The 24,420-nt window shown below is 36.5% G+C and overlaps 2 protein-coding genes across 5 annotated transcripts in view; one reads left to right on the top strand and one right to left on the bottom strand.

The window, feature by feature from the left end:
* Window positions 1-64: 64 nt before the first annotated feature.
* Window positions 65-23,218, top strand: LOC139981645 (uncharacterized). 4 transcript variants are annotated; one of them, XM_071994198.1, is made up of 27 exons: window positions 65-208; window positions 927-994; window positions 1,235-1,449; window positions 2,134-2,359; window positions 3,073-3,189; window positions 3,513-3,591; window positions 4,722-4,864; window positions 5,437-5,540; window positions 5,855-6,097; window positions 6,813-6,905; window positions 7,532-7,655; window positions 7,856-7,935; window positions 8,994-9,105; window positions 10,053-10,151; window positions 10,594-10,686; window positions 11,561-11,633; window positions 12,817-12,890; window positions 13,962-14,089; window positions 15,425-15,650; window positions 16,373-16,520; window positions 17,386-17,552; window positions 18,386-18,471; window positions 19,223-19,289; window positions 19,854-20,006; window positions 20,601-20,795; window positions 21,281-21,454; window positions 22,460-23,218. In XM_071994198.1, the coding sequence occupies exons 2-27, from the start codon at window positions 929-931 to the stop codon at window positions 22,574-22,576; spliced, it is 3,402 nt and encodes a 1,133-aa protein (XP_071850299.1). In that variant the 5' UTR covers window positions 65-208; window positions 927-928; the 3' UTR covers window positions 22,577-23,218. The 4 variants fall into 4 exon arrangements, with proteins under 4 accessions (XP_071850299.1, XP_071850296.1, XP_071850297.1 ...); XM_071994195.1 differs by having other exon boundaries at window positions 11,558-11,633; XM_071994196.1 differs by having other exon boundaries at window positions 85-220; window positions 11,558-11,633.
* The window catches only part of LOC139981649 (uncharacterized), an 8,561-nt gene continuing 6,757 nt past the window's right edge, over window positions 22,617-24,420 (bottom strand). The window contains exon 7 of the mRNA XM_071994201.1: window positions 22,617-23,798. Within this exon, the coding sequence (XP_071850302.1) occupies window positions 23,663-23,798 (136 nt within the window). The 3' untranslated portion in view covers window positions 22,617-23,662. The remainder of the gene's footprint in view (window positions 23,799-24,420) is intronic.

Raw genomic sequence — 24,420 nt, 5'->3', positions numbered from 1 at the left:
GATCGTCCCCAGCGTGGGAAATTCCCAACATTGAAATTTGTGCAATAATCAAGGAACGCCATTGTAAATAAATATACGGTGGTTTGCATGACAACACCAAACGATCACAATGAATAAAAGCTCGTAAATTTCATCATATCCCTGCATTTGACTAAGGCAAGACTGTTACAAATTATGTATGAATTAGTAATAAATTGACGACCAAAACGTGAGTAAGCTTGTAAGTAGTCCAACTTATTGAAATATAGCCTATAAATTGTAAGGTGGTAAATCCCCATGACATTAGCCATCTTCTAACTTAGGCTGGGCCTCTTGCACCCTTTGGTCGTTAGGCAATGTTGAAATTACTACAAGCTAGGCCTAGCAGCTGGTGTTGGCTATGCTAGTATTAATTAGTATTACACACAATATTTATATAATAGTAAAGGTACGATGCTGCGCGAGTACAAGTATAGGCTGTAAACCATAATAATACGTTAGTGGCATTTGACATTAAGTGACCAGATTTACCAAACTAGTCATTGTAAGTAAGATCTGCCTTAGTTATCACCCAGAGCAAACGTGTAATCAGCTAATATTTTAATAAGCATAGCCATTCATTTGGCCAAGCAGTATGATCAGTTGGATACTATCTTCAAAGCCTGTGTTGAATAGCTACTAAAAAAAAAATATCACCCAGTTTTAAACCTCTCATGACTGAAACATATGAATGATTTCAGATAACTCTAATACTGGCCACAATTCTAATAGAACATGGCATTTTTGAAATGAAGGAAAGTAAATTTATATTATATATTTGCTAACATAGCTTTGGTCCTTGAAGTGTCAAAGGCCTACATTTTCTATATGCATAATGACTGTGTGGCAAACAATGGGAGCGGCTGTGTGCTATTTCTGGCACTAATGGATTTTATGCTTTCTTACAGAAATGGCATCAACTTTGTCACAGACATGGGATAACTCAAGAACAGGAACAGCATCTGCTGTAAATAAGGTAACCAAATATAATTTCATAGAAAACTTAACTCTTTTTTTCTATGGAATTGTAATTATAAGCTCATTTCTTGTGTGCATTTTGGTCACAGTGTGCAGTGTAGTGGAAGAACGTAACTGTCTTTTGCATACTTACTGAACATTGTTAATCCAAAACAAAAGAATGTAGTAAAGGGAAGAATAAATCCCAAATATGCATCAAGTTTACATTCATTTTTTTGTTCTTGACATGTTTGCCCAGCCTATTTCTCATCGCCCTGTGGAAGAACGTATCACATATGAAACACCCACTGATCCTGAAGCTGCAAGGCATATGGAAGCTGTGGTATCATATCTTAAAGATACTCTAGTACTTGACAAAATGACTGCATTCACCCAATCTCTGGCAAAAAGTTCAAAGTTACCATACAACCCTTATCCAGTATTTTCAAAACAGTTTATGCCTCTACTTGAAAAGTAAGTTTAAGTGTAAACTTGTTCAATTTTGTAATGTTTATACCATATGTAACCAATAATAAACTAAGCACCAGAAACACCCACCTCTCATCTTATCCCAACAGACCCTTCTCTCCACCTACTGCAAACCATTATTTAGGTTGCACCCAACGGATTTGCTCTTGAAACCAGTGCTTTGACGGTTGGTTTCTTACGTTACCACAAACACAATGCTGTTGTATTGTGGTAGCCTTGGTTAACCTTAATTACGCCTTCATGATTTCTATTACGAATGCACGACAGCCATTTTGTAATTCAACGTTTTAGCAGCAGAGATGAAAACAAATTGAACATCCATTGATGTTAGTAAAGTCAGGTGCAATAGAGGATCCATGCTTAGAACAAAAATGAATTACTAATGCTAACTTTTAAGCTATGTTGAAATTTTTCTGACTGTATAAGATGTAGCATACACTTTATATATTTTTTGTATTATTCTGCCTGCCTGTGGAAGAGGGGGGGGGGGGGGATGAGCTCCCTGATATTCTTAACTTATATTTTATTTAAATTAGAATTTCCTTCTTTCTTATCTCTTTCCCACAGCCCTGCTAAAAAAGCTTCCTTAGTTTGTTTTTACTATTTGGAATTGACCACTTATTTACACCTTTCTCCACCATTTTTTTTTTTTTTGCCATGATAACTCAGGTTTCACATGATGAAAGATAGCGAAGTTTTGGTCAAGTCTAAGCTACAAAATCCTCTCCAGTCCACAACATCTGAGCTGATTTATGGTATAAAAGGACACACTAATGTATGGGGTCTGAAGAGCATGGTCCAAGTCATTGATCCAGATTGTGTCAGAAAAATTCAGAAAGTCACAGAAAATTGTATTCCTTCAAATATAGACACTGCAGCACATGAGCTTTATACTGTGAGTCTAAACTCATTAATACAGATATTACTGTACAGTTTTTCCAAATTGTTTCTGTTTGTTTTGTTGCCATCAAAGTTTCCTTGTAAAGGCATTGAAGACTCGCCCCAAACCGTGTGTTGGTTCGTTGAGTTGCATTAATAGGGTTTTGAAAACCTCTTCACAGCCTCGCAGGCTGCAGAAATTTATTTCAGTACTATACTATACTATTATTATACTATAATATAGTATACTATTATTATACTATAATATACTATACTAACTATACTATACTATACCCTACTAGACTACACTGTACTTTACTTTACTGTACTATACCATACTACCGTCTTCTAAGAAACGGGTGGGTGAGGGCGGCTTTTCCAGTGCAGGTGATGTGTTGTGGAACTCTCTTCCCTCTCATATACGTAATTCTAATTCTGTTGCACTGTTCAACAAACAACTTAAGACTTACCTGTTTAATTAATTGTACATTTTGTTGGTATTATTTTTCTTGTAAATTTTAGCGTATTGATCATATGGAGTTTGCGCTTTATAAAAGTATGTATGTATGTATGTAGTATCCGATATAATATACTTTAATTAATAGACTAAGTCACCCTATATCTTTTCCTCAGGACTACTTTATGATGACTACTTTTGGATATTTTAATGAACTACAATTATGTTATCGTATTTAATGCGACATTTGTTAAAAAATTTCATTCTTCCAGGGACAGATTCTCACTTCAATAATCAGTCCATTGACAATGCTGGGCAGCTTCTACCCAAGACCAGGAGATGTACAGATAAGATTAGACTACCTCATCTATGGAAAAGATGTTGATGCAGTTGGTTATTTTCTTTATTCGTACTTTATCTTAATCTTTTGTTCTTCTTCTTTTATACTGGCTAGACAGGTCTGCATTAGTGCAAGAACCTTCACTTGAAGCCAGTAACGGTCGACACTTTCAAATCTTGTTTGCAGAGTCACTGTATAAATGTACACATATAAAATGTGGCAAGGAATCACTATTTATTAAGGCAACTGGCTTTCTAGTTATATAAGAATCATTAAAAATGTTAGATGCTGAGTGTTTAAGTTTAGCAAATAATCCCTCCATTATTAAAACAAATTGTCAACAGTAACGAAGATCTCATTTATATTTTTAAGGCATTGGACATTTTTGCGAACAACCTTCTCTCAGACATCGAACACGACATGTCAGAAGACTCTGATTGTAAGCTTCTATGTAAGTGAAACTTAAACGTTTGCATTTAGAGATGGATAGTACCGGTTTTCAGGGGCACAATTATGTAACTTCTGAGGCCGCTTTAGCCCCACCCCTACAGAATAAAATCAAGGGGGGCACATCCCCCCTATTGGCTGACAGAATATTACAAGGAATCTAGCATACAAAATATAAAGATAAAACATGTATATGAGGTATATACAACCTAAAAAGTTGAAAATTCTCTTCAAATGATGTTTCCAAAGGAGCAAACTATAGACACCATCTTGCATTTATTGAGATTAAATTACTCTTAATTTTACCAAAGTTTCTCCAAGAGAAGGGAGAACCTCTCTCCTTAGACCCTTCCCTTTGAGGCCATTACATCTTAGCCTGCCCCCCGCCCCTTATCACCCAGGACACATTTGGTCAAAGTGCCCGTCCCTGCCTATCGTATCAGCTCCTAACATTAACAACAGAAAAGGATTAAGATGTACAAATGCCTTCCAACTTAAACAGATCTGATGGTTCAATCGTCGGCTTCTTGCAATCGAACAAAACATTGAAACATGAAGACTACGGTATATGATAATATAAATAATAATAAAAACAAACTAATTAATACATAATGCCAGTTTAAGGAGTATGAATAGGGAGTAGTAGCTAGCTATATAGACCAATATGTACAACACTTGTAAGTTTGTACACATTGACAGCAACTGGAAATTAATTAAACTTTTGATACTGCCAAAAATTTAATCTCAGCTTGGATCACTTTATTGTGAACTACTGCAGAGAAAGAGATTCACATCAAAATATGGGACGAGATGGCTTGGTTTGTGCACTATTTGAAATTAGAGTGATAACTGACTTTCGGAAGTGTACTCGAGACTGTGGTATGTCGTAGAGAAACGCTGTATAAATATATAAAGACAAGTGAGACTGCAACCTGCACTTTGAGATTCAAAGAGTTTTGGCAACTTTTTATGATTTCCCAATGAAAGCAATCATGAGTTGATGCATCTGGTATCTTAATAGCAAAATATCAATCAGGGTGAATAACTAGAAGCATTCATGAATAGTTATCCTTCTTCTTTTAAAGCTACTTAGGTCAATTCACATCTGCTCAATGATTTATATTGCTTCAACAGATGTGAGTTTCACCAAGGTACAAGACCAGGGAAATGAGGTGGTTGTGAGAAAGTGGATCAAAGACAAAATAATAAATCAGAAGAATGAATTCAAAACAGAAATTGTTTCATCAACGAAACAAGTCAACTCAATAAAGGCTGAGGTAAAGTTAAGAAGAATGTGTGTTGATTTTTTTGTCCTTGTAATCTGTTTAAGTTTAGTCAACTATGGAATAAGATTTCATTTCAAAATAAGGTAAATACTTTTCTAGGACCAAGAATGAATAATTATCTCGCAATCCTTGCAGTTACATACTGAGTTGCCTTTCTTAATCTAATTCCGTCTTCTGCCTGATTCACTCAAATTAATTGAGCAGTATTGCTTTTCTTTCGAAAACGACGCTAACCTGTACAGTGTCATGTCATATTCTATCAGATCGAGGCATTACGGTCTATGTTTTTAGTTCTGTCCAACTATTTCCAACAAACAGCACTTTCATTATGCGTCCTCTCCGATGGAGTATGCCTTGTTCATACAGTATGTAAAAATGAGAGTCATTCGAAACTATCGCTAAACTACTATGGCCTTCTTTTTTCAAATCAGTTACGCTTCATTTCATTTTTTAAAAGAAATCAATTTACAGCTGAGGCATTTCGGTTTCCGTATTTTCGTACCTCATTTTTCCTCCAAAAAAAAAAAAAGCTAACCTTTAATCCATATTTCATCATTCATTAGGTCATTTTTTGCAATGACGATGGAATCAAGAAATCTTTCATCCGTGGTAGCAAAGAGTATGTGGTCCATTTCATAGAGTCTTTCCCGGGAATGGAGGGTGAACGGTAAGATGACCCTTTGATTTTATCTCCAAGTTTTTCGTAATGTTGATCTAATAATTTCAAGCATTCAATTCCAGCTGAGATTACATATTAACAAAGCACTTTGACTTGAACCTATAAGTTTACCAGAGAAAATCTTGAATGAGTCATCAAATAATAATCTCCACATGAGGGGGAGGGGGGGTGGATGGGGGGTTATATCCCCACCTCTCTTGATGATGTTGCAGCCCCTCTCCTCCCTTCCGTCGGCAGCATCCAATTTTTGGCACGCACTGTCTAAAATGCTCGTGTTTTGATTATTTTTCTGATCACTGTAGGATGTTCTCCTTCGCCGAGAACCCTTATCAAACGATTGCGGAAGGGATCTTTCTGAAGAAAGCCGATGTGGAGGCTTACGTGTTAAGCATGAGGAGACATCCAGCCTCTCCCATGAAGGCGGTACCTGGGAAGTTATCCAGGAGAACTAGCAGTAGACCTGGCAGTGAAATGATGAAGGCCTCCACTGGTGGCAGCAGACAGATGAGTGACTCTCTGGATGAGACGATCAAAAAGCCGCTCAGGTTTGTTAATATTGAATGCTTGTTTTCTGGTCAGCCCATCGGGAGTATTCCTGCTCATTTACCCAATTATATTATATTGTATTGCATTGCATTGTATTGTATTGAATTGAATTGAATTGTATTGTATTATATTGTATTCTATTATATTCTATTGTATTGTATGATATATTATATTGTATCATATTATATTCTATTGCATTCTATTGTATTGTATTGTATTGTATGGTATGGTATCGTATGGTATGGTATGGTATTGCGTTGCATATATCATATTATATATTTATTGTATCATATTATATTGTATTGTATAGTATATAGTATATATTAAGGAAAGGGAGAGGGGGAATGAGAAGCAGCTACCAAGGAAACCACTTTCAAAGTGTATGAGCTATTTATTGTAATGATTTGGTCATTACATGACCTTACAATTTATGTAGAGCACTCATTTCTGAGACCGAGAGATTGGTCAAGAATAACAATTTACTGTAGCAAATTTCTGCACCCGACCAAACATTTCCACCTTCCGACGGTAACAGTTTCCATAGGACTGAGTTTTAACCAGAACATTCATTTAGTTTCTCTCATAAAGTGTTAAACACAATTTGCTGTCATTCTTTGTTTTTGCGTGATTCTTCATTCGTTCACGTTTTGATTGATGGCCGTTAGTTATTTGTATTTTATCTATTTTTGGTTGACATCATGTTTATCTCTTTAGGCAATGGTACCAGCAGATGCTCAGGGGATTATCAGAGGTTCCTGATTGTTTCAGAATTTTGTCTCTTTCACTCATCTTGATACTTTTGGACAGGTTGTGACAATTTACTCTTTTATATTAATTTTTATCAATACCAGTTATAATTTGAGTTGACGTATAAAAGCTAACACTTTTATTTATTATTATTAAAGTGTTATTTCATTATCTCCTGTGAAGAGTCGAAAACAAAAGTGAAAAGGAATCCCAAATATCATCCATTTTAATGTACTAATTAAGGCTTCATGGACAACCTAAGGATGTTTCCTGTTAAAAGTCCCAACTGCTATTTTATCATTACCAATAGTGAATTGTTCCTTAAGGATGCTGTGACTTGAAGTTTAAATCCTCCAAAATGGATCAGTAAGCTAATGGTTGTTAGCCTCATAATTTTGACATGACAAAATTTAATGGGCATCATCAATGCTCATATGCATATAACCCTTAAATTCTCAGACAAATTAAAACAACTTTCTTGGGGTTATTAGACAACTACCATGACCAGATGCTAATGCGTTAAACTATAACACAGTGTTTGTGTTGGCAAACAAGAAAGAAATAAGTTGACGCAAACTTCTGTAATGAAGAAGAAATGTCCTGGTTGTTTTGGCATCGGAGAAAGTTTACCGCGTGGAACCCTTACCTGAAAAACTTTAATTTAATTTCTAATTTTTCTTTGATAGAAAAAAGTACAAACTGGAGACCATCACCAACATCTATAGATTCCTCCAGAGCACGAGTTCCAAGTTTCATTTTGCATCTTGTCAGAATCATGTGATTGTCGAGTTTATTCAAACGTTTGGAGTGGTGAGTTGGAAATTGTACTTTGAACTTCTAAGAACAAATATAGCAACTAAACACTGTAAAGCCTTATTCATAATATAACATTAACTTAATAATGGGCATATGTTTATCCAATGAGCAGACTGTAAATCACTGCAAAGGCGTGAAACACGTAATGCTGACTGCTTTTGAATCGACCTTTTATCATTTTCTTTGAAACACAGAAACTAAAGTCTCGTAGAATGCTTGCTGCACTTGTCCAGCAGTACAGGAAAGACATTTTAAGGACTTTGGATCCATCATTGTGAGTTATATAATATAACATATTTTATATAGTATTAATGAGCTTGACTGTAAGATTAAATGGCTTCTTAACTAAGCAAAGTTTATATTCGAAACGAAAAATACATTGGAACAAACTCTTTTATTCATCTTGCTCCAAGGCAGAGCACCCTTGATTGGGTAAAGCACTAGTAGACCTTTATCTGCACACTGTGTGTAAAATGTGATGTAAAAGAAAGATAAAGTGAAGTTTGGATCAATCACTGGGAAGGAGATCTTTTCTTTGTTCCTAGCTTAGTTCTACTCCCAGAAGGGTGTGGTTGCCAGGTCTGGAGCAGCCTCCCAGTATTTAAACTTCCTCTTGTTATAGTTTTCATTCTGTGCATATTGCCTGTCTTCTTTACCCTTACTGTTGTTCCAATATTTACAAGTCTGTCTTAAACAATTGCAGGAGCCAGCTGGATCAGACTTGTCTCACCCCCCTCCCCCCACCCTCTGACACCATGAATTGCATTCTATAACCTGTAACAGTGTTGGTATCCCTACATACTGCTTTATCTCATCTTGATCACATTAAAAAGAGAACCAAATCAAGCTGTCCATCAGTGGCATGCACTAAGGGGGGGGGGAGTGGGGGGGGGTCAACAGTCAGTCAACATAAAGCAGTCAGGTGCGGGGATATTTTCAAAACTCAAAAGTATTTATGAGAACAACCTTGCATTAAGACCTTATTATAGTCTAAATGTGCCTTAGAGTGCACTGTTTGACATCTGAACTTAACTTCTTTAACTTTTTAATATTTTTTTTTGGGGGGGGGGGAGTGGTTGTGGTAGGAACACAACACCCCCTACATAGGAATTGCATTCAATTAACCCACTGACAAACACACCTCACTTTTTGTGAAAAAAATTGATCCACCTACAGACTGTCCTTATAAGGTCCCCGCTCGTTCCAAAATATCATTTGAAATCCTGTGCAATCCACTGTAAACTTTAATATTAAAAAGACAGCTCTTACAAACAGCAACATTAGGAAATATACATTCTCCTCAATTCAATCAATATTTACCTTTATTAACAGACAGGAGAGGCCATCTCATCATGTTGCCTTTTATTCTTACTTTGTTTACTTCTTTGATGAATTGGAAGCTATCCTGAGGGATGAGGATGGCCCCCCTCTGGTGGCTAAACAGGTGAGTCTTTCATCTTCTTTTGTTTTAATATTAAAGTAAGATGGGAATATTTTAAAGCAATTGCAGAAAACGAACAATTTTGTCCTATCCTGATTTTTGCGTAGTAAGTCTCAGCTTAGGCAGGATTAGAACCATCGATCTCATTATGATAGCCCTGTACTCTGCCAACTGAGGTATCTAGCCCTTATTTAGTGGCAATCCCCATATAGCCTTTCTTTTGCTGGAGGGGGTGCTAAGGTTCCAGTCAGAAGCCACAAAAATTACCTTGCATACCTTGTAATAGGGATCACACCTAAAAAACAACCTGAAACAACTAAGAAAGCAACAGGGAAATGATTTAAAGGGAATGTGGGTTCCTTCATGTAGTGAAAATGTAGGTCAACATTAGCTTTACAGATAGGTTAATTGGTATTTGAAACATATTCTTCGAAACGACAATATTAATGGAAATCTGTCCGACTTTACTCTGTACGTGGTTTAATAGATTTCTTGTTTCAGTATTTGTGTTTGGCCTGATCAGATTCTGCCATGATAAAGAGATGGACTTATACACGAAACGTCTTGTATCAAAACACTCTTTAAGCAAGAAAAATATAAAGTTTACGAACATCGCACATGTGTTTAAGTTCACTGTATAATGCTGGTGTGTAATGGAAGCAATTATTTATGAAATCATTGCAACAATGTTTCCCTCTTTTGCTGTATAAAAATGAGCCATTTTCGTTTAAGACGTTCAGACTAAATTTACCGTAAAAACCGAGTATATGACTTGAATTTTGATGATGATGATGATAGCCACCATGCACAGAGCTACCAGTAGAAACTACATATTGTAAGTATGACACAGTATGCTAAGTATGGGGACATGCAAAGTAACAGCCTACCACCCTTACATCTTTAATATATATGATCTTTTCACATGCATCTGTGCTTTATTTTATTTTCAGATGATCAGAAAATTCTTGGAGTTTGAATTATTCTGTGATACGGTTCAGTATGAGCTTACCGAAGATGCTTTGAAGAATTTAGATGATTTAAACATCAAGGTAAAAGAATTGAAGGCACTTGAAACAGGGAACACCAAATTTTGCATGCCAAAGAAAGAAATAAATAAATATACGACTATCCATTGTACATATTAATTGACAGAAACCTTTGAAAGTGTGATATTTAGTAATTACAGTGTTAATTTATGATACTTGTTTTCCATTTGCATCCTGGTACACAACCCACTTGATAAAAGACCACAAATTCTATGCTATGATCTTGTGGAAGTTATGGATATAGTGATCAAACTTCCCACATTGTTCATTGGTATGTAAGTTTTAAAGGTTTTCAGCATACATGTGTTGGTTTTCAAGTCAAGTCCCTCACCTCCCCACCCATCCCCCATCTAACCCCTATCCCACAGCAGGGGTGTTCTCTACAGAAATCATCAAGGATATTTCAACCCATTTTTTTTCCTTGTTTTTTCCTTCTGTTATGAAGAGTTTCATCTCTTCATGTGAAGAGCAGCTGACACCGAAGAGTGAAGCTGGACAGAAAGTGAAGGATTCTTCGTCATCTAAAGGAAGTGGTAATGTAAGTAGTTTGGCAACTACCAATTATCCTTGGCATGAAGCAAATACATTAAATCTGCAACTTCCAGATTTATTGGTTGGTAGCTGTACGTCTTCAGACTAGTATTATAATAGTGTGAAGACATACTGCATGCTTTGTATGGTCAGACAGGGAAAGATTGAAGTACATTGATCAACACAGGCCTATTTGTCAGTTGGTAACAGTGGCGGGGCTAGGGGTATTGGTCAGGGGGGGCGAGAATGGTCTGTAGGGGCGCTTTTGGCACTATCTAAGCGGAGCGCCACCACAGGTTGGCGCGGAGCATACAGAAATTTTTTGAGTAAAAATACTTCCTAGATCGCCGGAAATGACCCTTTCCGGGCCTTGCTAATTTGCAGATATATGAAGAATAAATAGGTGTCATCGCCATTTGTGACAACTCGGAAGTTTGTATGTTAATATGTAGATGAGAGCGCAATAAAAGAGTCAATAATCACGAATAAGTAAAAAGTGATTAAAAGCTGAAAGGGCGCCAGCAGTCCATTTGAGTCCGTCAGAGGGGGGGGCATCCGCCCCCCCCTGACTGTATGGACCCTCCGCCACTGGTTGGTAAGCACATTTTGGACAGGTTTTCCCCTTTCGAGAGATAGTACGAGGTCAGTATCCGATAGGACATGGTGCTCAGTAGAAGAAAATCTACATTTCGTTGTTGAGTATTATCCGTCACCAACTAAATTTTCCAGTAATAGATGTAACTTTTAATTTCTGTCAATATATATTGGAGTGATCATGTACACTACAGTAAAACAACCTGGGTCGTCTTTATTCGTCCTGTTTGTTGACATCTTTAGCATGTTTGTTTTTATTTTTCTCTCTTGCTTGGTGGGGACAGGAGAAGAAGAGTGACCCGAAATTGATCCTAAAGCATGGTGCAGAGCCTGTAGGGATCATGCAACAGCGGAAACAGTGTGAGTCTCAGAAACATACTTTGGATCAGTTTATGCGTAATTTGGGATAAGGGAGGCAGGTCAAAGTCAAAATTAAAAAGATATATATATATATATATATATTGAGAATTGTACTGAAAATGAGCTTATTTAGAATATGTACAATTAACATCCTGTTTTAAATATGCACCATTGCTTGATATTTTAAAATTCCTGATATTTAAAGTGGGGATCAAGACCAAGTTTTGTGTCATTAAACAACTTCTGGAGGGTCGCCAAAAAGATTCGGAAGACAAAAAAGAAACTGCTGACTATTTGTGGCAAATATCTTCAACAGTTAGTTCAAAATATAACACCATGTTGCAACTAAGCAAATTTTAATCATACAAAAATATCTCAGAGGGGAAAAAGAGAATGTCATGATCCTGGCACAACGTCCATTGCTGGGAGATTGGGTACTCGAGTAAATAAATTTGAATACTATAGTCTGATGGCTTTAAAACATGAAGGAACAATCGTAGGAGTACTTGATCTTAATGATATTGGTACAGTTTACCTTTCATGTAATGGTAATGTGTGTGTTTGGAATAGGGAGAGGTAATCCTTATTGAAAACATATTGAGTTTCATTTAGTAGTTCTACTGTACACTGAAGCAAATAAGCCTAACATAATGAAAATAAGAGATTTCTTCTACAAATATTGATAGTAAGGAAAAGCTGTAAGTGTTTCTTAACTTCAGCAGTGTAGCAATGGGTTATTATATGTGGTAAGGTGTATTAATTATTATGATATTGTGAAATAGAAAAGTTTGGTCCTTATCAAATTAATTCCTCTGATCATTCCATGTTTGTGCAACAACATGTTTTCTTTGGACTTGATGAAACATTTAATGATACTGAGAGCAAAGAGGTTGCGCTAAGGGGGTGGAGGGGGGGGGGTGGGAGTTGGTGGATGAGGAGGGCTTTTATGCAACTTTGACATTAAGTAAGCCATTTAAGTTTGTCCACTTGACCTTCTTGTTTTCTCAAGTTTTAAGTCCATTCTGTTTAGGTATCATTCATTTATAGAATTTAATACTTTTGCTTCTTCTGGTTTGATCTGTTTTCTGTCCATGAAAGACAGAATACATCTTGAAGAAAAAAAATTGATACAATCGAGCGATTGGGTAGATGTCTTCTGAATTTTTGTTTCTGGCTTAAACAGATCTCTCAGTTGAAGAAGCTGTTAAGAATACCAACCATCCAGTTGTCATGGCAAAGGAGGGAATTCTGATGCAGGTCAGCATAAATAATACATCTTCTTAAATTTAAGTAACAGTTTTCTTTTTAAAAAGGTTTCTTGTGTTTTAATACAGCTCTACTCTTTGCCAATTTTGATGTAAAACATGTTTTCTCATGTCATAATGATAAGAAAATCCATCCAAGTTAAAAGTATTGTGCACTGAATCTGAAGATTGTTTCCAATGTTTGACATATAGGAAAAGTAAGATGACCTGATCATACCAGGATCTTCTTCAGAGCCTGGCTCAGAAAACCATCATGTAAATGTAATTTGATTTGTCTGGCCAAATCACACCGCCACATTTTAACATTGATTTATGTAAAAGGAAAGAGTCTAATCCATGTTCTCTTGTATTGTATTTTCTTGTATCTATATATACATATATGTATATCCATTTGCCTTAGTCGTTTACCTCCATTTCATTAACAAAGTCTGTTCAAAGTATCTGTTTCGAGATCCAGCTTTAGGAATCACAAATGATTTCGAGTTGGTTAGCACCATGTTTGATCTCTGGAGTAAGGCAAAATATGTCACCAAAAACAGAACTAGTATTTTTCGATATAGGTGTCAAACGCCTACAGTGAAATTACGACCTTCCATACTGGTTTCGAACCTCTGGACATACAATCAGCGTTCCATAACCTAGTGGTTAGGGTGTCCGCATATAAAGCGGGAGCCCCGGATTTGAATCCTGGTGGAGGCTGGAAGTTTCTTCACTTTCTGGATTTTCCAACTCACTACAATTTCAATTATATATATATATATAATTATATATATATATATATAATTATATATATATATATATATATATATATATATATATATATATATATATATATATATACATATATATATATACATATATATATATATATATATATTTAAATGTTACTAGACATAAGAAATAAGATATGACTCATGATTGACAATTATGAGTCATATCTTATTTCCTTTTCTATTTCTTTTGGAGTGCACATGGATTTTCTTTATTATATATATATATATATATATAATATTTATTTATTATATTTGTATAAGATTTATTTGTTAAAAATAATTTCTTTCAGTATTTGATTGATATCAGACTAGATGAGGTATGGGGAAACTACCTGACAGAACTGATCATAACAGCAGGCTCTCTGCCACAGAATCCGTACCCCAGATTAGTCTCTGCCATGAGGAGGGCAGCATTCAAGTAAGTGATCTTTGGTAATATGCTTGGTACTTGCTAATCTATATTTTGACATGTTTTGATAAAGGAATGATGACAAAACAATGAATATAGAAGACTTGAAAGGTAATTTTCTAGATTCTCAAGGCATGTTTTCTCTGTAAAGTATGAATTGTTGTACTGCACAACCTCACCTATTGATTACTTATTTGTTACAAGCTTGTCCTGTAATAAAAAAAAAAAGGTGGTGGAATTTATGACAGACAATCAAATGAGAGAAGTATAAAAGACTTGATGATGATAAAACAGACAATGAAATGAGAGAATTACAATAGACGAGATGCTGATACAACAGACAATAGAATATGATGATACAGCAGACAATGATACAAGAGAATTACAATAGACTTGATGATACAACAGACAATAGAGTATGACAATACAACAGACAATGAAATGAGAGAATTACAATAGACTTGATGATACAACAGACAATAGAATATGATGATACAACAGACAATGAAATGAGAGAATTACAACAGACTTGATGATACAACAGAAAATAGACTATGATGATACAACAGACAATGATACAGAGAATTACAATAGACTTGATGATACAACAGACAATAGAGTATGACGATACAACAGACAATGAAATAAGAGAATTACAATAGACTTGATGATACAACAGACAATGAAATGAGAGAATTACAATAGACTTGATGATACAACAGACAATAGAGTATGACAATACAACGGACAATGAAATGAGAGAATTACAATAGACTTGATGATACAACAGACAATAGAGTATGACAATACAACAGGCAATGAAATAAGAGAATTACAATAGACTTGATGATACAACAGACAATAGAGTATGACAATACAACAGACAATGAAATGAGAGAATTACAATAGACTTAATGATACAACAGACAATAGAATATGATGATACAACAGACAATGAAATGAGAGATATTACAAAAACTTGATGATACAACAGACAAAGAAATGAGAGAATTACAATAGACTTGATGATACAACAGACAATAGAATATGATGATACAACAGACAATGAAATGAGAGATATTACAAAAACTTGATGATACAACAGACAAAGAAATGAGATAATTACAATAGACTTGATGATACAACAGACAGTGATGTAGTAAGCTTGCAATACATTCATGCTTCTCCTTGAGTGATGAGAAAACATCACATCACTAAGATATCGCACCGCATCAAAATATATCCAACAGATTGAGTCCTTCCTATTACACTATTACACTAACCCTCCCCCCTATCATGTCAGCTTGCTTTCTCATTCTCTATCATATTCTTGTGTGTGTACAGGATGCGGCTGATGGGTAACAGTGATGAGCGTCTAAGGAAGCACTTGTTGTCTGTAGAACCTCAAGTAGCCGATGCTAGACTCAACCTTTACGTGTTACCTGAGTGTGGAGTATATGGCCTGAAGAGTGCTCTCGTAACAACTAACCAGGACACGGTGAAGAAAGTTCTACAGGTGGCTGATGCGGTTTCTAACGATGAGATCGGCTCACAGAGAGGAAAATTTGAAGTAAGAATTTTATCAATGAGAATTTGTTTCAGGTAGAATGAATTTCCTCCTGCCATTACATTTGCCTACTTGTTGCTATGATGGCACTCTGCACAAAAACAAGGTTTCCAATTGATTTTCAGTCATGGCCAATTACAGTGTCTATCAGTGCAACTATGTGTGTATAACACAGTATACAAAGTTTAAGGTCATATGAAGTTGCACTATATCACCAGATCAGTTATTTTGACTGATTTCATATATAACTGTATTTTAACCTTAAAGGGTGTGAAGACTCTCGCAAAAAGAAACGTCCAATGCCGGTTATCTGACCTAGTTTCGAATGAGGTGTAATAGAAGTGTTAGACACCACCATCGATCCCAGAAAATACACACACACTGCTTGCTACCATCGGTAATTAGACACAAGTGTACAGTCAGTACATACAGCTGCGGTCAATACCCACAGCACAGTGTACAAACAATACAGCGATGGACATCTCAGGTCCAGCTAAAGATAACATGGTATCACGTTTCATTACTGTCTGTATTTTGTAGCACGAACAAAACGTCATTGCAAGCAACGGATAGTTCACTTTTTCAGATGGCCGCACACGGTTTGGGGCGAGTCTTCAATGCCTTTAAATTTGACTGTTTACAGATTTTAGGTAGATTATGTAGCATTCTATCCCTAAATGTTTCTGTATAACTGTTTAATCATTAAATTTGATAATTTTTGACAGATTTCGTCTGGAATATCTCTCACTGGAAGGACAGTATTCTATGGCAAGACTGTCCCGTATGTTTTAAATCTTGAACTTCATCACCATTTCTATATCAAAGGACCTCTGGGCACAGGATCTGAGGCCCTACAGCTGTTTGCTAAGCTTGGTGAGTACCGAGAGATTGTTTCTCGACATTTAGTTTCCATTGAGTCTGGTAGATTTTCTGTACAGAATTAATAAATGATAAAATAATACCCGCTGTCCATTAGCCTGACTGACCCAAGGAAACGTCCAAGTTATCAATCAGAAGCAAAACCCGAAAGTATAAAAAAAATGATATGATATTTTACCGTGGTCGGTACAGTAGGTCCCTTATAAAGGTAATCAGGAACATGACTGGGTCCAGAGGGGGTAATACTCAGACGTCAGGAACTAGGCAGGCATATGGGTAACATGCTGTATAACAACTTTATTAAGAGTGTTGAGGAGGTGAGAGCTGCTCGAGTACAAACCATAGACTGACATAAAGATACACAATACAGAAAAATACAACATTAATTGCGTTATACAAATATTTTAACATATGTCGTGCAGTTAACATAACTTAAAACAGGTAAGTTTATATATTTTCTAAACCTGTAAGAGGATTTTACTTTTGGAATTTCTCAAAGAAGTCCCTAGCCTGGGACTGTTTATCATCATTGTTTTCAGGTAAACCATTCCTGATAAGCCTTGTTTGTGTGTTTGTTTGTTGGTTTTGTTTTGAGAAAAATCCATGTTATCTATCTTATATTATCTATATGTTATAAACATTACGGTTCTATAAAGTCAAGTCAGGGTTGTGGTTAGGGTTAAGTGGTTCCAATTTCTGTCATAGTGGTGTGCAGGCCCACCCCTCCCACTATCAGTACTCCGGTCGCTAGCCACTGGCAGGCACACACCTGGTGCAACCCACTATAGCAGGCTATTACCCTGATGGCAATATCATTGACAACAGACCATATTGATTCTCTTTTATTCTAAATTGCCAGTTTCTGATGACATACGGAATCTAAAAGAGGGTTCTGGTAAGGTTGTCATGGTAACCCTGTACGCAAATGGAAAGGCTGCAGCAACCTCTGTCGATGAACTGGATCAAGTCAAACTATCAACGGTGGTACTTGACACTGCTTCAAGAAAACAGAGTCTTTACCTCAAGGTGAGAGTTAGGCTCTGCTACCAGTAACTGTTCTCTGTTCTCAGGGGGGCGCTACAGGGTAAACGGGGAGTAGGAGGGCATTGGCACTGATTTGGGGGTCCCTGGCGGTTACAACACATCACTGCAGCGATTTAGGGCACAATAAGGCATCCAGGGGGTCTGGGAACAAAAAATTAAATTTTGTGACCCAAATTTATCCAAAAATGGTATTTGAAATTCAATAACTCCACCACTAGGTCCAATTTCTTTCACGTTTGGATTATATTGTAGCAGAGACATCACTTGTAACTTATAAGCGCATAGCGCTACCACTTTAGCCTGTCATTTGGGGTATTCCCTGAGCTGGTCACTGATTGCGAAGTCGAGGGGAGGGGGTAGTTGGAGGGGGGCATTGGTTCAATATGGTTGAAGGGTGCGGTCGTCTAAAAATGTTTGAGAACCACTGCTATAGACGATGACCAAATTTACAGACCTATCAACCCTCCCAGTGTTACCCAGAGTCTCCTGGTTCCCTAAGGCACTCTCACAAGTTTTCTGTGCTAACCCCCTGGCAATTACTGAAATCTAAACAGTTTTTCTAAAAAATGAGCTACACATATGATTTTAACCTGCGTTAGGAACGTGGAGAAAATCCACTTTGATTTTGTGGGAGATAATTGTATGAAATGCTTTATGCCACTTGATTCTGTGGTGTTAACGTTAGCGTTTAGCCTGACGATTAGTTTTTGGTAGGATTTGGTTGTGTCCAGTGTAAAGAATGAAGAAATGTCCCAAAATTATGATGTTACAATTATTTACCAATTTTCCTTCCTTTTTTGTATTCCTTTTGACAGATGTATTACCCTACCGGATGGAGATATATCCAAATCTCCAAGCATTACAGACTTCACTTTCTATTCGTTGATAATGCAGACGACCGGTAAACTCATGTTTTCCTTTTAGCATACAGCTAACCGTCTAAACTTAGTTAACATAGTTTCTTATTGGTCACAGTCAGTCCGAGTTGTCATGTGATGCTGTAATCTCCCACAATCCCCTCCCATCTTAAATATAATGTGCTGAACATAATAAGTCTCAACTTTCTTACTACGAGGACAGTTTTAATGAAAAGGACTTACAGAGTGTAAGGAAAGCTTTATATTTGTTTTCTATAGCTAACAAAATTTCACCACTGTGATGGAATCTTGCATTGTCTGTTCATGTGTGTCATTTTTTGTATTCCTCCATACCGTCAACCCAATTCCAACAGAGCTTATGAAGGAATTTTGCTATTCTGGATGTGTAGAGACTCCTAACGTCAAGCAGAAAACGTCTTCGCTGTTTCAGTGGCTAGATATCTCAATCAAGCGGAGAATTTTGGTTATCACCATTAATGACATATCCCATCCATTGCAATATTGCAAGGACCCGATAACTTCACTCTCTTTATGCTGTCATCACACGTTTTGTTAAAATTATCAGAGAGGAAATGACCTAATCTGGCACATCTGGTCAATATTTCTAAAGGTAGGAGCATCTAGGAAAGAATATATCTTGTATGTACAGTAGTCCCATTAAAGTCTTCTTGTCTCAACATCTTAACAGGTTACAAAAAAATGTCCCAAGATAAATTTAATTTGATGAAAGTTGTGTGTTCTTTTTTTCTTCTGCTTTGTTATTTCTGTTTGTAGGCATGAGGCATACTTCCCAGAGAACCCTGCAGAGGATCACAAATATTTGTTCATGTCCAGAGAGGAGGTGAGGCACCTGTAAAGGTCATCAGAATCCTCCACGATAGTTTAGCGTGCTAGAAATTGCTAAAAGGTGTTCAAGAGCACTTTCCTGAAGGTCCTGACTTTCCAAAATTATCTGCAGTCATTGAGAATTGAGATGAAATGTCTCAGTATGTGTATCTAGTAAAATGCTTGTTGAAATTTGAGCGTGGTTGACCGTAATCTCACATTCTAGCATATTTACGGTGAAATACCTATGACCTAGAAAATTTGTATTTCTAGTGTTGACATTATTAGATAGTAATGTCAAACAGATCTATCGACATCATTTGAAGATTTCAAACATGCTGTCATAAAAGCCGGTTAGTATTTAAGTAGCCTTTTATGCTTTATACTGAAATTTCTTTGCAATACTTTCTTTGCTTTCTACATTACTTTATTGTCCCTCTGTTAAAGTGTTCAAGCACAAGCATTGGTTGCAGCAAGCCAATATGTAACGCAAGTAAAGATTTATGCAGTTATGCTTATGCTACTTTTACCTTAAATTTATTTTTTTATCTCTCTGTTTTAACTTTCTTCATTTCTACAGGCAGTTGAGTATTTTCAAAAGTGTTCACAACTCACTAAAATATCAATGACAGAGAAGAAAAGGCATCTGATTGAAGAACAGAGAAAACTTATTCAAGATCAGAAATTATTGCCAGCGTACGAGACCTCCCTGGTTCAATGTTTGATGAATGAGGTCAGTCAAATATTAAGAGGAATTTTTTTGTCATGCATCATGGAATGATTTGCATTCACACCACTCGGATTATGTACATTAAGAACTCATCAATTGTAGTAGGCCTGATACTCTAAACCCCCCTCCCCCAGGACCCCCCTCCTCCAGGATGGTACAGTGATGGACTGAGGTATTGTCTTCATACTGAGTATATCTTTGGGATCTCAACATATCAGATAAGATTGGTGTGTTGATGCCTGTTTACATGGTATACAAGGCACCCAGGCTGTCTTCTGACTGCCAGACCATCCCTCCCACCATCACCTCTCCCCACCAGCAAGTACTGGGTCAATTGATAAAACACAGGACTTGTAATCCAGAGGTCACTGGCTCAAATCCTGCTCTTGAAAAAAAATATCCTCGCTCTTTTCAATATGTTTTAGAACAAATCTCTCTCATGTTATGCGAAACCCTTTCAAGTTTGACAAGTATCTTGTGACAACAAATGACAATGAAAACATCATTGAAGAGGTACACAATGATTATACTAATTTTGCAAAATGTCTGTAAAAGTCTTTAAAACTGACATAACATGATCTTCTGTCTTTACTGCAGTCAACGGACCTGGCTGATATATGGCGTTTACTAAACAGCCCAGCTGCTCAGGTCGAATACATCATGTCATTGGCAGCAGCTCTCAGAGACCTGTTCGCATTATGTCTCAAGTTTCACCAGTCCGAACAAATGCAACCGGCAAGCTCACAAGTGAAGAAGCGTAATCAAGTACAAACAATTACTGCAGAAATGAAGGTAGACATATCTTGCAGGAGAATTTTATTCCCCATTACTACCTAAGTTTGGTAACAAAATATTAAACTGTTCAACCATAAGGTTTTTAATAATTTCTGGGGGGTTCTTGTTTCATTTTAAAGCAACTCTGGATTTGCTTTGACGTCATTGTGTACTTAACTTCAACAACAATGCAATCGGACACCTTCTGTTGGAATTTCTTTCAATTCAAGTAATTTACAATCAAAATTATGTGAATTTCCTCTTGTGAAGTTTGTTGAACACTCATATGATCAAGTGTTCCGTGTGACAACATTTTTCCGAATTAAACTAGAATCATCGTCCACATTCGCAAAACCTCAAAGCTTTTAAATACAGCTATAAATCTGCATGGGTACACCATTTGGTGTAAGAAACCATGATGGTGTATATGTGGAAAAGGTGGCGAAAATAAATTGACAAATTAGTTTCATAATTTTTCATGTTAAATTTTGATATTCCTGCAGGGAAATATAGAGCTTCAAACTCTGTACAGGATGGGGCTTGCATTCTACGAGAAGGTAGTGGAGACATTGTCTGAACCAACAGTGTTCGCTCCTTCCTATCTTCATGAAGCAATCCAAAAGAAGATGAAAGACGTCCTGGATTTTCAATCATCTCGAATTAGACTTAATCAAAAGGTAACTGTCGCCACTCTACTCCAGCTGTAACAGTGGCGGAGCTAGGGGTATTGGTCAGGGGGGCGAGAATGGTATGTAGAGGCGCTTTCGACACTAAGCCGAGCGCCACCACAGGTTGGCGCAGAGCGTACAGAATTTTTTTGAGTAATGATACTCCCTAGATCACCAGAAATGACCCTTTCCGGGCCTTGCTAATTTGCAGATAAACGAAGAATAAATAGGTGTCATCGCCGTTTTGTCAGAAAATTACACCAAAAAAATGTGACAAATGTCAATAGGTATTTGAGAGCGCAATAAAAAAGTCAATAATCGCGAATAAGTAAAAAGTGGTAAAAAGCTGGAAAGGGCGCCAACAGTCCATTTGGGTCAGTCAGGGGGGGCATCCGCCCCCTCTGACTGTAAGGACGCTCCGCCACTGAGCTGTAACTTTGGATGGCATATTGGAGGGATATGACATTAAACAGTAAACATACCTATTACAGCCTAGTTTATATATATGGTATACATTTATGTGGATGTACTTTAGTTTAACCTTTCATTGATTGTTTTGCTTTTTCAATCTGTAATAATGATATCTGTTCTAGGTTAACTCACAGATAAAAGTCATTCTCATTTTGTGTTCAATCAAAAATATAAACAAAATGATATTTCCAATGATCTCATAAAATATTGTATATTTTGTAGGCTGTGAGAAAGGCAGTGTGTCATACCTCCATGGTAACTGCCTAATCAAATTTTGTACGCTAAGAAAACTTCTGGTAGTAATTTGTAGAGCTTGTGCAACTTTATCTGGCCATGGTTGCAAGGTGTTGGGGAAGGGGTGGGGAGGGTTGGGGTACATCTTTATACTACAATAGTTTCTTCAGCGTATTGTCATCTAAAGCTATCATTTTATCGCATTTGTCTTTCTGCAAAGATTATTAAACACTTCTGACACAAAAGAGAAATAAACTGGTTTCTTTTGGTATTCCAAATATATTTACAATTTCTTTTTTCACTTGCCAGACCATAATTGAAATGGAAGAAATTCACCATCTTCTGCATCCTCTACTCGTAGCAACATCCTCGGAAGCAGATCTCATTACAGAGAGACCGCTCCAAAACATCATCGGATCCTCTTAAAGACCTATAAGCCTCTTCTGATAGAAGTAGTTTCCTTATCACTTGTGTATTGCTTTCAAAATATTAATATCTCACATCAGATATATTCGTTTTCAGGCATAAATCTCTTTCGTATTTTTAATTCGTTCGGCCAGGAACACTTTGATGATAATAAAGAATTCTTACAAGCATCAACTATATATATTTATATATATGCTAGGATAGAAGTTCAAACCAGTTTCCTTCTTGAGCACCATAATTCTGGGACATAAACACTATAGCAGGTAATTAAATAAACACTATAGCAGGTAATTAAATAAACACTATAGCAGGTAATTAAAGATACTGAGACCATTAGCCCATGAGATTTTAAGCCAGGCAGATAAACGTAAGTTTCACATCTGATCAGGTCTATTATATGAACATTCATATAGGTGCTACAGATAACAGCAGGGAATAAATGCTCTCACTTTATTAAGTAGTTGAGGTCATGAATCTCGTAAATACTGAAATTGTCAAAGGTCCATTGCCATTTTGCTTATACCACATAATTAGTTCCCTGAGTTCAACAGTAGTTAGTACTAAAACTTGGCTGTCAGCAATAATTGTTGATTCCTGTTTTTTAACCTGAATTCCAAATAAGGTACAAAATATATATTTTCCTATTGAACTTCTGATCCAAAACCTAAATAACATCTTTCTTTCTTGTTTTAAAGTTTTTGTTATGTTGGTTTTCATTGGTGCTAAAAACAGCAACTCAGCTTTATACCACCAGACTTACAGTTTTATCATTAAAAATGTATAATTGAACCTGTAGCGGTATTGTCTAATCTTGAAATGTTGTATTTTCTCTACATGTCATTCTCTGGAAGCTGAACACCATCAAGTGTGTTTTAAATTCAGTTGCACTTCTTGTACAAGCTTTTGATATCTGTGACTTCGAGATATTTGACTGAAGTGGATTTGCTCTGTAGAGAATGCATTTAAGGTACCCATATACAGTACACATTTATAATATTGTACATATCATACATGTTTTGCCTGCCCAGCCCTCCCCCTACCTTGGCCTCCCCCTGTCCTCATCCTGCCGCAAACAATGTTCATATCCTATTTGGGAGTTGTATCTTTGATTGAACCATTCGGCTGAGAGAGCCCTTCTGGAGGTTTAGGAATGCTGGGTGGTGGCTGCGGTTCAGTCTTTGGAACTTTTGAATGGTTAGACTGGTTTGATTTTCCGGATTCCCTGTGCAAAGAGAGAAGAGAAAGAAATTATGTAAAAGCTATAGAACAAGAAGAAAAGAGCCTTCTTGTTGACTGATTGTTGACTCCCCTGTAGACTTGGAAAGTGAGTAATGTTACAGCTGTTGTATTTTAACTGTAATAGAATAGGTGGGGGGGGGGGGCATAGAATTTCCATGTTAATTTAACATTCATTCACAGAGTAAAATATTGGTTAATCTGTTTATAACATCTCCATTTATAGGTCAGGGTGTACTACAAAGATTTACTTGTGCTAAATTCACCAAATTTCTGTGAAATAATGTTGTCAAGTCGGTATTCCCTGTTCATTGACCTTTGACTCGATCATAGGTACATATATGTTACATCTCAAATTCTTCTTACTTTATGTATCCTTCATGCATCAATAACATTTAATTGGTCCACTTAAACTGAATGAACACAAATATGACGGTTACACATGCAGCCTGTTCTGTAAATTTCTCTTTTGGGAAAATTTGTTCAATATCTCACTGCAAATATGCTATGCAGTTGGGAATATTGCTATACAAGTGTAAAGATGTATAAGCACTTTTTGTAAACAGGAACCATATTTTTGATATAGAGACAAAAGATCACATCCTTTG

Source organism: Apostichopus japonicus, chromosome 15, assembly GCF_037975245.1.
Source record: "Apostichopus japonicus isolate 1M-3 chromosome 15, ASM3797524v1, whole genome shotgun sequence".
Taxonomy (NCBI): Eukaryota; Metazoa; Echinodermata; class Holothuroidea; order Aspidochirotida; family Stichopodidae; genus Apostichopus; species Apostichopus japonicus.
This window is presented reverse-complemented; position numbering and strand designations above follow the sequence as displayed.

What these genes read in the sequence shown, in the direction of transcription:
- LOC139981645 (XM_071994195.1), top strand. Translation starts at nt 929, where the DNA reads ATGGCATCAACTTTGTCACAGACATGGGATAACTCAAGAACAGGAACA. An exon ending in AGGAGGGAATTCTGATGCAG is followed by an intron (nt 12,891 to 13,961) that starts GTCAGCATAAAT and finishes AATTTCTTTCAG; the next exon opens with TATTTGATTGATATCAGACT. An exon ending in ATGAGGAGGGCAGCATTCAA is followed by an intron (nt 14,090 to 15,424) that starts GTAAGTGATCTT and finishes GTGTGTGTACAG; the next exon opens with GATGCGGCTGATGGGTAACA.